A 15,833-nucleotide genomic window follows, 5' to 3' on the forward strand; every position below is an offset into this window, starting at 1 on the left:
ATGGCGGCGGCCTGGATCGGCGTCGCAGCTGCGATGGGATCTGTGCAGGCTGGGCTGGACGTCGCTGCAGCAGTCTGGGCTTGGCGGGCCGCGCCTGGCGTGGCTGCGGCCTGGTTCAGCACCTCACTTGCGGCGCGGACGAGCGTTGCTGCGGCGGTGGGGTCTCGGCGGGCCGGGCCTAGCAGGGCGGCGGCCTGGGTCAGCGTTACGCCTGCGACGCGGATGAGGGTCGCGGTGGCAGCCGGTTCTTTGCGGGCCGGACTGGGCGTTGCTGCAGGGACCGGGTCTTGGTGGGCCGAGCAGGGCATCGCTGCGGCCGCTGGGGCTTGGAAGGCCGCACCTGGCGTGGCTGCGGCCTGCTTCAGCGTCGCCGCACCGGACGCCTCTTCGGGGACCGCGGGCGTGGCAGCAGGGGTCGGGGCACTTGCGCTGGCCGGGGCATCACTTGACTCACCCACCGGTGGCAGCATCGGGGTCTGCGTCATCGCCGTCCTGTCTGGCACTCGGCGCGCGGCTCTCCTTTCATAGGCCCGAACCGCCGCAGTCATCTCCAGCATTTCCATTCGTTCTTCCCGGATCTGCTCCACAACCCGGTTCTCCAGTCGGTCGCAGAACTGGGCCAGCTCCCGATACCACCAGGCAGCGGAGCCTGGTTCTGGGTTCCTGCGGTCAGACGCCATTTCTTCTGCGCCCTCTTCTGCACGACTCTCCAGCTGTGGGCTCGCCGTTGCCTCTAGTAGCAAGCCGTTCAGTTTCTGCTCTGCCTCCTTCAGCAGCTCCTCTCCCAGCAGCAGGCTTGTGGCTCTCTTTCCTTCCCGCCGTCTCTGGACGCTTCCCCTCTCTTCACCAGCGAGGTCAGAACTCTGCAGGGGATCTCTGGGTAGCCACACCTCTTCGTGGGCGGTAACTTCTTCCAGCGCGGGCTGCTGTTGTTTTTCAGCGCGCTTTTCATGGTGGCAATATGGCGGCGCTTCCAATTTTTCAGGCGGACCGCCCAGGCACATGGTCACCTGTCTGAACAGGTCTAGTCCTTATCCTGTTCGTGACGCCAGATGTGAAGCCCCACAGGTGTTGTGTCGGTGCATACCTTCAGGGACTCCACGTAGCTGGTGCTGGTCACAGGTAGGGAATCTTCGGTTTTGATCGTGACGCCACTCTCAGTATTGCGGTCAGTGGGGACCGCCACTGCAGGTTAGGGGACGCCTGGGGCTGATGGTGGGTGCAGTCGGATGTAGTAGCCTCCTGAGAGTGAGGCAAGCCCCAGGGCCCTGTGTAGGTTTGTAGTACCACAAGTCGCAGAATGACCACACAGGCAGGATGTCTTTTAGGGTTTTTACTCACATTTGATGGCAGGGTGAGTAACCCGGGCGTAGCTGGGATGAACCAGATGGGAACCAGGTATCCTTCAGGCTGACTTTATGAGGGTGGCTACTGACTCGCCTTCCTTAGCCCTTGGTGGTTTGGGGTGACCCCGACTTTGAGTCCCTATGGGGGTCGCCCAGGGAAGATGCTGCAGCCTCTCTCCCCCTTTTGGTTGCCGTTTGCTTGTTCCCCGGACCAGGCCACTCCAGCTGCTTGCCTCCTGTGACCTATGGGCCCTCACTGCGGTTACGTGGCTGCGGCTTTTGTGGTGTTGTGGTGTGGGCTTTGAGAGCCCCACACCGGCAGGTTTAGCAGAAGAAAGCTGGATCTATCTTCGCTTCGGGATCTGCCGCCCGGTTGGGCCTGGTGCTCTCTAGCAGTCTCCTTACTTCCCACTCCGTGCTTTCTCTCTAGCTGAAGCTGGCTTTCAGGTAGCACTCCTAGTTGACCGTTCTCCCCCGTCAGTAGCCACTGCGCGGGCGCTGTTAGACAGCATCAACCCCACAGGTCTGCTCCTCACTGAGCCCTCTGGAGTTCTCCTCTAACTGACTCACATCTGGGACCTTCACTGCTGCTCCTGTCAGAGCTTCACTTTCCTGCTGCTCACTCCTCCACACTCTGCTGCAGACCCTAGACTGTTTACTCCTCCTTCTCTTTTCCCTTTTGTGCCTGCCTACGCCACCTAGCAACCAGATTCTCTTACCACACCCCTTGAGAGGAGATGGAGGCTTTTGGCCCCCTCCACTATTCCAGTGAAGGTCAAGGCTTTTCCCCCTCCTGGAATCCCCAGGGGTCCTCTCATGGGTACATGTGTGAGACCTGATCACTATGCGCCTGTGTTCCACACCCCGGTCAGCCTTCTGGATTACCTGTATTGTACTGTCCCCAGCATGGGTGCAGTACTCAGTGGTGCCTGACCAGGTCAGGGGCGCCACACGTACACTACAGCAAACACTATATACGGCAGGGAGGTCCGCACAGCGCAGCGCCCATACACTACAGTATACACACAATATACGGTGGGGAGGTCCGCACAGCGCAGTGCCCCTACACTACAGTATACACACAATATACGGTGGGGAGGTCCACACAGCGCAGCGCCCGTACACTACAGTATACACACTATATACAACAGGGAGGTCCGCACAGCGCAGCGCCCATACACTACAGCATACACACTATATATGGCAGGGAGGTCCGCACAGCGCAGCGCCCATACACTACAGTATACACACAATATACGGCAGGGAGGTCCGCACAGCGCAGCGCCCATACACTACAGCATACACACTATATACGGCAGGGAGGTCTGCACAGCGCAGCGCCCATACACTACAGCATACACACTATATACGGCAGGGAGGTCCGCACAGCGCAGCGCCCATACACTACAGCATACACACTATATACGGCAGGGAGGTCTGCACAGCGCAGCGCCCATACACTACAGCATACACACTATATACGGCAGGGAGGTCTGCACAGCGCAGCGCCCATACACTACAGCATACACACTATATACGGCGGGGAGGTCCGCACAGCGCAGCGCCCATACACTACAGTATACACACAATATACGGCAGGGAGGTCCGCACAGCGCAGCGCCCATACACTACAGCATACACACTATATACGGCAGGGAGGTCCGCACAGCGCAGCGCCCATACACTACAGCATACACACTATATACGGCAGGGAGGTCCGCACAGCGCAGCGCCCATACACTACAGCATACACACTATATACGGCAGGGAGGTCCGCACAGCGCAGCGCCCATACACTACAGCATACACACTATATACGGCAGGGAGGTCCGCACAGCGCAGCGCCCATACACTACAGCATACACACAATATACGGCAGGGAGGTCCGCACAGCGCAGCGCCCATACACTACAGCATACACACTATATACAGCAGGGAGGTCCGCACAGCGCAGCGCCCATACACTACAGCATACACACTATATACAGCAGGGAGGTCCGCACAGCGCAGCGCCCATACACTACAGCATACACACTATATACAGCAGGGAGGTCCGCACAGCGCAGCGCCCATACACTACAGCATACACACTATATACAGCAGGGAGGTCCGCACAGCGCAGCGCCCATACACTACAGCATACACACTATATACAGCAGGGAGGTCCGCACAGCGCAGTGCCCATACACTACAGCATACACACTATATACAGCAGGGAGGTCCGCACAGCGCAGCGCCCATAAACTACAGCATACACACTATACACGGCAGGGAGGTCCGCACAGCGCAGCGCCCGTACACTACAGTATACACACAATATACGGCAGGGAGGTCCGCACAGCGCAGTGCCCGTACACTACAGCATACACACTATATACAGCAGGGAGGTCCGCACAGCGCAGTGCCCGTACACTACAGCATACACACTATATACGGCAGGGAGGTCCGCACAGCGCAGCGCCCATACACTACAGCATACACACTATATACGGCAGGGAGGTCCGCACAGCGCAGCGCCCATACACTACAGCATACACACTATATACGGCAGGGAGGTCCGCACAGCGCAGCGCCCATACACTACAGCATACACACTATATACAGCAGGGAGGTCCGCACAGCGCAGTGCCCGTACACTACAGCATACACACTATATACAGCAGGGAGGTCCGCACAGCGCAGCGCCCATAAACTACAGCATACACACTATATACGGCAGGGAGGTCCGCACAGCGCAGCGCCCATACACTACAGCATACACACTATATACAGCAGGGAGGTCCGCACAGCGCAGCGCCCATACACTACAGCATACACACTATATACAGCAGGGAGGTCCGCACAGCGCAGCGCCCATACACTACAGTATACACACTATATACGGTGGGGAGGTCTGCACAGCGCAGTGCCCGTACACTACAGCAAACACTATATACGGCAGGGAGGTCCGCACAGCGCAGCGCCCATACACTACAGTATACACACAATATACGGTGGGGAGGTCCGCACAGCGCAGTGCCCATACACTACAGTATACAAATAATATACAGTGGGGAGGTCCACACAGCAGTGACCTACACTACAGTATACACACTATATACAGCAGGGAGGTCCGCACAGCGCAGTGCCCGTACACTACAGTATACACACAATATACGGTGGGGAGGTCTGCACAGCGCAGTGCCCCTACACTACAGTATACAAATAATATACAGTGGGGAGGTCCACACAGCGCAGTGCCCGTACACTACAGTATACACACAATATACGGTGGGGAGGTCCACACAGCGCAGTGCCCGTACACTACAGTATACACACTATATACAACAGGGAGGTCCGCACAGCGCAGCGCCCATACACTACAGCATACACACTATATATGGCAGGGAGGTCCGCACAGCGCAGCGCCCATACACTACAGTATACACACAATATACGGCAGGGAGGTCCGCACAGCGCAGCGCCCATACACTACAGCATACACACTATATATGGCAGGGAGGTCCGCACAGCGCAGCGCCCATACACTACAGCATACACACTATATACGGCAGGGAGGTCCGCACAGCGCAGCGCCCATACACTACAGCATACACACTATATACGGCAGGGAGGTCCGCACAGCGCAGCGCCCATACACTACAGCATACACACTATATACAGCAGGGAGGTCCGCACAGCGCAGTGCCCGTACACTACAGCATACACACTATATACAGCAGGGAGGTCCGCACAGCGCAGCGCCCATACACTACAGCATACACACTATGCTTCCTATGTACACTATGGTACACATCGCCCCCCGAGGAAGCAACGCAGCGAAACGCGTTGGGGCTTCTCCCACCCTGACTGGACTACTGCCCCGATATTTATCTAGCACTTTGCACTTTACTATAATGGGTAAGCAGCTCTGTTGTAATTATGTATACCCCATGAGGAAACTGTTCCTCTTACTTTAATGTTAGGGTGCTGCTTACCCATTTTATTTACAATTCTGTCTGGGCAGTGTCCTTCCCTTTTGGGAATGTCTTTCTGGGACCATTTTTCCTGCTTTCATGTCTTCTTTCTATCACATGTAATTTTACCAATTGTCTGAATTTATGTGTAATAAATATATTTCACTTTGATATCATAAGGCAATGGTTTTGACATTTATTGATATTATGGTTGGCCTCTTAACACTGCTCTTTCTCTGTATACTGTTTTGGAGTGGCCTAAATTTATTATATTGCATTCCATCTGTTACCCAGAAATTTTTGATTCTAGCATACACACTATATACGGCAGGGAGGTCCGCACAGCGCAGCGCCCATACACTACAGCATACACACTATATACAGCAGGGAGGTCCGCACAGCGCAGCGCCCATACACTACAGCATACACACTATATACAGCAGGGAGGTCCGCACAGCGCAGCGCCCATACACTACAGCATACACACTATATACAGCAGGGAGGTCCGCACAGCGCAGCGCCCATACACTACAGCATACACACTATATACAGCAGGGAGGTCCGCACAGCGCAGCGCCCATACACTACAGTATACACACTATATACAGCGGTGAGGTCCGCACAGCGCAGCGCCCATACACTACAGCATACACACTATATACAGCAGGGAGGTCCGCACAGCGCAGCGCCCATACACTACAGCATACACACTATATACAGCAGGGAGGTCCGCACAGCGCAGCGCCCATACACTACAGCATACACACTATATACAGCAGGGAGGTCCGCACAGCGCAGCGCCCATACACTACAGTATACACACTATATACAGCAGGGAGGTCCGCACAGCGCAGCGCCCATACACTACAGCATACACACTATATACAGCGGTGAGGTCCGCACAGCGCAGTGCCCGTACACTACAGTATACACACAATATACGGCAGGGAGGTCCGCACAGCGCAGTGCCCATACACTACAGCATACACACTATATACGGCGGGGAGGTCCGCACAGCGCAGCGCCCATACACTACAGCATACACACTATATACAGCGGGGAGGTCCGCACAGCGCAGTGCCCGTACACTACAGCATACACACTATATACAGCGGTGAGGTCCGCACAGCGCAGTGCCCGTACACTACAGTATACACACAATATACGGCAGGGAGGTCCGCACAGCGCAGCGCCCATACACTACAGCATACACACTATATACAGCAGGGAGGTCCGCACAGCGCAGCGCCCGTACACTACAGCATACACACTATATACAGCAGGGAGGTCCGCACAGCGCAGCGCCCATACACTACAGCATACACACTATATACAGCGGGGAGGTCCGCACAGCACAGTGCCCGTACACTACAGCATACACACTATATACAGCGGGGAGGTCCGCACAGCGCAGCGCCCATACACTACAGCATACACACTATATACGGCAGGGAGGTCCGCACAGCGCAGCGCCCATACACTACAGTATACACACAATATACGGCAGGGAGGTCCGCACAGCGCAGAGCCCGTACACTACAGCATACACACTATATACAGCGGGGAGGTCCGCACAGCGCAGCGCCCATACACTACAGCATACACACTATATACAGCAGGGAGGTCCGCACAGCGCAGCGCCCATACACTACAGCATACACACTATATACAGCAGGGAGGTCCGCACAGCGCAGCGCCCATACACTACAGCATACACACAATATACGGCAGGGAGGTCCGCACAGCGCAGTGCCCGTACACTACAGCATACACACTATATACGGCAGGGAGGTCCGCACAGCGCAGCACCCATACACTACAGCATACACACTATATACAGCAGGGAGGTCCGCACAGCGCAGCACCCATACACTACAGCATACACACTATATACAGCAGGGAGGTCCGCACAGCGCAGCACCCATACACTACAGCATACACACTATATACAGCAGGGAGGTCCGCACAGCGCAGCACCCATACACTACAGCATACACACTATATACAGCAGGGAGGTCCGCACAGCGCAGCACCCATACACTACAGCATACACACTATATACAGCAGGGAGGTCCGCACAGCGCAGCACCCATACACTACAGCATACACACTATATACAGCAGGGAGGTCCGCACAGCGCAGCACCCATACACTACAGCATACACACTATATACAGCAGGGAGGTCCGCACAGCGCAGTGCCCGTACACTACAGCATACACACTATATACAGCGGGGAGGTCCGCACAGCGCAGCGCCCATACACTACAGCATACACACTATATACAGCAGGGAGGTCCGCACAGCGCAGCACCCATACACTACAGCATACACACTATATACAGCAGGGAGGTCCGCACAGCGCAGCGCCCATACACTACAGCATACACACTATATACAGCGGGGAGGTCCGCACAGCGCAGCGCCCATACACTACAGCATACACACTATATACAGCAGGGAGGTCCGCACAGCGCAGTGCCCGTACACTACAGCATACACACTATATACAGCAGGGAGGTCCGCACAGCGCAGCGCCCATACACTACAGTATACACACTATATACAGCGGGGAGGTCCGCACAGCGCAGCGCCCATACACTACAGCATACACACTATATACAGCGGGGAGGTCCGCACAGCGCAGCGCCCATACACTACAGTATACACACTATATACGGCAGGGAGGTCCGCACAGCGCAGTGCCCGTACACTACAGTATACACACTATATACAGCGGGGAGGTCCGCACAGCGCATTGCCCGTACACTACAGCATACACACTATATACGGCAGGGAGGTCCGCACAGCGCATTGCCCGTACACTACAGCATACACACTACATACGGCAGGGAGGTCCGCACAGCGCATTGCCCGTACACTACAGCATACACACTATATACGGTGGGGAGGTCCGCACAGCGCCGTACCCGTACACTACAGCATACACACTATATATGGCAGGTAGGTCCGCTCAGCGCATTGCCCGTACACTACAGCATACACACTATATACGGTGGGGAGGTCCACACAGCGCCGTACCCGTACACTACAGCATACACACTATATATGGCAGGTAGGTCCGCACAGCACAGAGCCCATACACTACAGTATACACACTATATACAGTGGTGAGCTCCGCACAGCGCAGTACCCGTACACTACAGTATACACACTATATACAGCGGTGAGGTCCGCACAGCACAGTGCCCGTACACTATAGTATACACACTATATACAATGGGGAGGTCTGCACAGCGCAGTACCCGTACACTACAGTATACACACTATATACAGCGGTGAGCTCCGCACAGCGCAGAGCCCGCACTCTTCAGTATACACACTATATACAGCGGTGAGGTCCGCACAGCACAGTGCCCGTACACTATAGTATACACACTATATACGATGGGGAGGTCCGCACAGCGCAGCGCCCGCACTCTTCAGTATACACACTATATACAGCGGTGAGCTCCGCACAGCGCAGAGCCCGCACTCTTCAGTATACACACTATACGATGGGGAGGTCTGCACAGCGCAGTACCCGTACACTACAGTATACACACTATATACAGCGGTGAGCTCCGCACAGCGCAGTGCCCGCACTCTTCAGTATACACACTATACGGAGGGGAGGTGCATCTTAGGACACATCCTATGGGCCCCTACAGGCAGTACACCAATGCACAGCAGGACCAGAAGACCCTCTAGAAGTCCATGTAGTGGGCATCCGCTGTTCCAGCAGAGCAGACGCTCCTCCAGCATCTGACCGAGCCTCACACACCCATCTATAGCACTGGCACTAATTACACAGGACAGAGAATAATTGTGTTCCCCATAATAAAGTATTCCGGAGCATGACTTCTCAGGCCTCGGCACTGTTCCTCTGTTATTCCTCCTGGAAAGGCCAGAATAAGTTGACAACTGGATGTTACTGTTAGGGGCGTAGCTCTTTAGTCTGACACTGTCCAATCAAATGACTGCAGAGAGACACGCCCTCTTAAAGGTAAATATTAGCGCCCAAATGTCAATTTACTCCCATTTCCAGGAGGGATAACAGAGGAATGGCGGAATCCAGCGGTCCCTTCAGACCTGTAGCATTATATGCAGGGTGGGTGAGATCCCCTCACAGTAGGAGACTAGTGCACAGCCCACACGCCGGTCTCTTGTACACTTAGTGGCCACATTAGACTCTAGTAGCCCTATGACTTTTTCTGCAGTAATAGAAACTTTCCCCCATCTTCCAGCACATGCTGCAGGAGGCACTGATGGGACACTCGGGGGCCTCCGTGCTCTGGGACTTGTAGTGCTCTGCAGCCTGTGAGCGGCGCCCTCTCCCTGCAGGACACGTCCTCAGTGCTGACACTTCCCCGCGGGGAGATCTCCGTGGCAGGAAGCGCCGTGCTCGCCCCTCTCACCCCAGAACCGCTCACAGATGCGACCCCCAACAGCCCCCCACAATGTCACACTGAAAACCACCGGCACTGCACTGGTTAACACGCCGCCTTCTAACTTACAGCCATAGTGAGGACGAAGGAGCCCGTCCACATCATCCGAGGAGGACATGGTGACTTCTGCCGGGTTCTGGGTCCGATCTGACCGGTTCAGGTCCGCCCGATGGAGAGAAGGGGAGGGCCGGTGAGAGGGGGCAGCGGGGACACTGACACAACTTCTCCGGGGTGCGGGAGCCTCCTCGGTGCGAGACGGAGCAGCCCGGGTGTGTCCGCCCCGCCCCCCGCCATGCGCAGCCAATCACAGCCCGCCGCCATTCACACGGGCAGCTGCCAAAAGCGGAGATCGTCACCACAGCCGGCACATGTCCCGGCACTGCCCCTCATCCTCCAACACCACCACTGCCCGGCACTGCCCCTCATCCTCCAACACCACCACAGCCCGGCACTGCCCCTCATCCTGCAACACCACCACAGCCCGGCACTGCCCCTCATCCTCCAACACCACCACAGCCCGGCACTGCCCCTCATCCTCCAACACCACCACAGCCCGGCACTGCCCCTCATCCTGCAACACCACCACAGCCCGGCACTGCCCCTCATCCTCCAACACCACCACAGCCCGGCACTGCCCCTCATCCTGCAACACCACCACAGCCCGGCACTGCCCCTCATCCTCCAACACCACCACAGCCCGGCACTGCCCCTCATCCTCCAACACCACCACAGCCCGGCACTGCCCCTCATCCTCCAACACCACCACAGCCCGGCACTGCCCCTCATCCTCCAACACCACCCCAGCCCGGCACTGCCCCTCATCCTCCAACACCACCACAGCCCGGCACTGCCCCTCATCCTCCAACACCACCACAGCCCGGCACTGCCCCTCATCCTCCAACACCACCACAGCCCGGCACTGCCCCTCATCCTCCAACACCACCACAGCCCGGCACTGCCCCTCATCCTCCAACACCACCACAGCCCGGCACTGCCCCTCATCCTCCAACACCACCACAGCCCGGCACTGCCCCTCATCCTCCAACACCACCACAGCCCGGCACTGCCCCTCATCCTCCAACACCACCACAGCCGGCACTGCCCCTCATCCTCCAACACCACCACAGCCGGCACTGCCCCTCATCCTCCAACACCACCACAGCCCGGCACTGCCCCTCATCCTCCAACACCACCACAGCCCGGCACTGCCCCTCATCCTCCAACACCACCACAGCCCGGCACTGCCCCTCATCCTCCAACACCACCACAGCCCGGCACTGCCCCTCATCCTCCAACACCACCACAGCCCGGCACTGCCCCTCATCCTCCAACACCACCACAGCCGGCACTGCCCCTCATCCTCCAACACCACCACAGCCCGACACTGCCCCTCATCCTCCAACAGCACCACAGCCCGGCACTGCCCCTCATCCTCCAACACCACCACAGCCGGCACTGCCCCTCATCCTCCAACACCACCACAGCCCGACACTGCCCCTCATCCTCCAACAGCACCACAGCCCGACACTGCCCCTCATCCTCCAACACCACCACAGCCCGGCACTGCCCCTCATCCTCCAACACCACCACAGCCCGGCACTGCCCCTCATCCTGCAACACCACCACAGCCCGGCACTGCACCTCATCCTCCAACACCACCACAGCCCGGCACTGTCCCTCATCCTCCAACACCACCACAGCCCGACACTGCCCCTCATCCTCCAACACCACCACAGCCCGGCACTGCCCCTCATCCTGCAACACCACCACAGCCCGACACTGCCCCTCATCCTCCAACACCACCACAGCCCGGCACTGCCCCTCATCCTCCAACACCACCACAGCCCGACACTGCCCCTCATCCTCCAACACCACCACAGCCCGGCACTGCCCCTCATCCTGCAACACCACCACAGCCCGGCACTGCCCCTCATCCTCCAACACCACCACAGCCCGGCAGTGCCCCTCATCCTCCAACACCACCACAGCCCGGCAGTGCCCCTCATCCTCCAACACCACCACAGCCCGGCAGTGCCCCTCATCCTCCAACACCACCACAGCCCGGCACTGCCCCTCATCCTGCAACACCACCACAGCCCGGCACTGCCCCTCATCCTCCAACACCACCACAGCCCGGCACTGCCCCTCATCCTCCAACACCACCACAGCCCGGCACTGCCCCTCATCCTCCAACACGACCACAGCCCGGCACTGCCCCTCATCCTCCAACACCACCACAGCCCGGCACTGCCCCTCATCCTCCAACACCACCACAGCCCGGCACTGCCCCTCATCCTCCAACACCACCACTGGCCGGCACTGCCCGGCACTGCCCCTCATCCTCCAACACCACCACAGCCCGGCACTGCCCCTCATCCTCCAACACTACCACAGCCCGGCACTGCCCCTCATCCTCCAACACCACCACTGCCACTGCCCGGCACTGCCCCTCATCCTCCAACACCACCACAGCCCGGCACTGCCCCTCATCCTCCAACACTACCACTGCCCCTCATCCTCCAACACCACCACAGCCCGGCACTGCCCCTCATCCTCCAACACTACCACCACCACAGCCCGGCACTGCCCCTCATCCTCCAACACCACCACAGCCCGGCACTGCCCCTCATCCTGCAACACCACCACAGCCCGGCACTGCCCCTCATCCTGCAACACCACCACAGCCCGGCACTGCCCCTCATCCTCCAACACCACCACAGCCCGGCACTGCCCCTCATCCTCCAACACCACCACAGCCCGGCACTGCCCCTCATCCTCCAACACCACCACAGCCCGGCACTGCCCCTCATCCTCCAACACCACCACAGCCCGGCACTGCCCCTCATCCTCCAACACCACCACAGCCCGGCACTGCCCCTCATCCTGCAACACCACCACAGCCCGGCACTGCCCCTCATCCTCCAACACCACCACAGCCCGGCACTGCCCCTCATCCTCCAACACCACCACAGCCCGGCACTGCCCCTCATCCTCCAACACCACCACAGCCGGCACTGCCCCTCATCCTCCAACACCACCACAGCCCGGCACTGCCCCTCATCCTCCAACACCACCACAGCCCGGCACTGCCCCTCATCCTCCAACACCACCACAGCCCGGCACTGCCCCTCATCCTGCAACACCACCACAGCCCGGCACTGCCCCTCATCCTCCAACACCACCACAGCCCGGCAGTGCCCCTCATCCTCCAACACCACCACAGCCCGGCACTGCCCCTCATCCTCCAACACCACCACAGCCCGGCACTGCCCCTCATCCTCCAACACCACCACAGCCCGGCACTGCCCCTCATCCTGCAACACCAGCACTGCCCCTCATCCTCCAACACCACCACAGCCCGGCACTGCCCCTCATCCTCCAACACCACCACAGCCCGGCACTGCCCCTCATCCTCCAACACCACCACAGCCCGGCACTGCCCCTCATCCTCCAACACCACCACAGCCCGGCACTGCCCCTCATCCTCCAACACCACCACAGCCCGGCACTGCCCCTCATCCTCCAACACCACCACAGCCCGGCACTGCCCCTCATCCTCCAACACCACCACAGCCCGGCACTGCCCCTCATCCTCCAACACCACCACTGGCCGGCACTGCCCGGCACTGCCCCTCATCCTCCAACACCACCACAGCCCGGCACTGCCCCTCATCCTCCAACACTACCACAGCCCGGCACTGCCCCTCATCCTCCAACACCACCACTGCCACTGCCCGGCACTGCCCCTCATCCTCCAACACTACCACAGCCCGGCACTGCCCCTCATCCTCCAACACCACCACAGCCCGGCACTGCCCCTCATCCTCCAACACCACCACTGCCACTGCCCGGCACTGCCCCTCATCCTCCAACACCACCACTGCCTGGCACTGCCCCTCATCCTCCAACACTACCACAGCCCGGCACTGCCCCTCATCCTCCAACACTACCACTGCCCCTCATCCTCCAACACCACCACAGCCCAGCACTGCCCCTCATCCTCCAACACTACCACCACCACAGCCCGGCACTGCCCCTCATCCTCCAACACCACCACTGCCCGGCACTGCCCCTCATCCTCCAACACCACCACTGCCACTGCCCGGCGCTGCCCCTCATCCTCCAACACCACCACTGCCCGGCACTGCCCCTCATCCTCCAACACTACCACAGCCCGGCACTGCCCCTCATCCTCCAACACCACCACTGCCCGGCACTGCCCCTCATCCTCCAACACTACCACAGCCCGGCACTGCCCCTCATCCTCCAACACTACCACAGCCCGGCACTGCCCCTCATCCTCCAACACTACCACTGCCCCTCATCCTCCAACACCACCACAGCCCGGCACTGCCCCTCATCCTCCAACACCACCACAGCCCGGCACTGCCCCTCATCCTCCAACACCACCACTGCCCGGCACTGCCCCTCATCCTCCAACACCACCACAGCCCGGCACTGCCCCTCATCCTCCAACACCACCACTGCCCGGCACTGCCCCTCATCCTCCAACACCACCACAGCCCGGCACTGCCCCTCATCCTGCAACACCACCACAGCCCGGCACTGCCCCTCATCCTCCAACACCACCACAGCCCGGCACTGCCCCTCATCCTCCAACACCACCACAGCCCGGCACTGCCCCTCATCCTCCAACACCACCACTGCCCGGCACTGCCCCTCATCCTCCAACACCACCACAGCCCGGCACTGCCCCTCATCCTCCAACACCACCACAGCCCGGCACTGCCCCTCATCCTCCAACACCACCACAGCCCGGCACTGCCCCTCATCCTCCAACACCACCACAGCCCGGCACCGCCCCTCATCCTCCAACACCACCACAGCCCCGCACTGCCCCTCATCCTCCAACACCACCCCAGCCCGACACTGCCCCTCATCCTCCAACACCACCACAGCCCGGCACCGCCCCTCATCCTCCAACACCACCCCAGCCCGGCACTGCCCCTCATCCTCCAACACCACCACAGCCCGGCACTGCCCCTCATCCTCCAACACCACCCCAGCCCGGCACTGCCCCTCATCCTCCAACACCACCACAGCCCGGCACTGCCCCTCATCCTCCAACACCACCACAGCCCGGCACTGCCCCTCATCCTCCAACACCACCACAGCCCGGCACTGCCCCTCATCCTCCAACACCACCACAGCCCGGCACTGCCCCTCATCCTCCAACACCACCACAGCCCGGCACTGCCCCTCATCCTCCAACACCACCACAGCCCGGCACTGCCCCTCATCCTCCAACACCACCACAGCCCGGCACTGCCCCTCATCCTCCAACACCACCACAGCCGGCACTGCCCCTCATCCTCCAACACCACCACAGCCGGCACTGCCCCTCATCCTCCAACACCACCACAGCCCGGCACTGCCCCTCATCCTCCAACACCACCACAGCCCGGCACTGCCCCTCATCCTCCAACACCACCACAGCCCGGCACTGCCCCTCATCCTCCAACACCACCACAGCCCGGCACTGCCCCTCATCCTCCAACACCACCACAGCCCGGCACTGCCCCTCATCCTCCAACACCACCACAGCCGGCACTGCCCCTCATCCTCCAACACCACCACAGCCGGCACTGCCCCTCATCCTCCAACACCACCACAGCCCGGCACTGCCCCTCATCCTCCAACACCACCACAGCCCGGCACTGCCCCTCATCCTCCAACACCACCACAGCCCGACACTGCCCCTCATCCTCCAACACCACCACAGCCCGACACTGCCCCTCATCCTCCAACACCACCACAGCCCGACACTGCCCCTCATCCTCCAACACCACCACAGCCCGACACTGCCCCTCATCCTCCAACACCACCACAGCCCGACACTGCCCCTCATCCTCCAACACCACCACAGCCCGACACTGCCCCTCATCCTCCAACACCACCACAGCCCGGCACTGCCCCTCATCCTCCAACACCACCACAGCCCGACACTGCCCCTCATCCTCCAACACCACCACAGCCCGGCACTGCCCCTCATCCTCCAACACCACCACAGCCCGGCACTGCCCCTCATCCTCCAACACCACCACAGCCCGGCACTGCCCCTCA

General features: G+C 59.6%; 1 protein-coding gene across 1 annotated transcript in view; it reads right to left on the minus strand.

Annotated features, from left to right (window-relative positions):
* IQGAP1 (IQ motif containing GTPase activating protein 1) overlaps window positions 1–10,014 on the minus strand; it is a 313,620-nt gene extending 303,606 nt beyond the window's left edge. The window contains exon 1 of the mRNA XM_075345867.1: window positions 9,819–10,014. Within this exon, the coding sequence (XP_075201982.1) occupies window positions 9,819–9,867 (49 nt within the window). The 5' untranslated portion in view covers window positions 9,868–10,014. The remainder of the gene's footprint in view (window positions 1–9,818) is intronic.
* Between the last annotated feature and the right edge of the window lie 5,819 nt (window positions 10,015–15,833).

Source organism: Anomaloglossus baeobatrachus, chromosome 4 (assembly GCF_048569485.1).
Source record: "Anomaloglossus baeobatrachus isolate aAnoBae1 chromosome 4, aAnoBae1.hap1, whole genome shotgun sequence".
Classification (NCBI taxonomy): Eukaryota; Metazoa; Chordata; class Amphibia; order Anura; family Aromobatidae; genus Anomaloglossus; species Anomaloglossus baeobatrachus.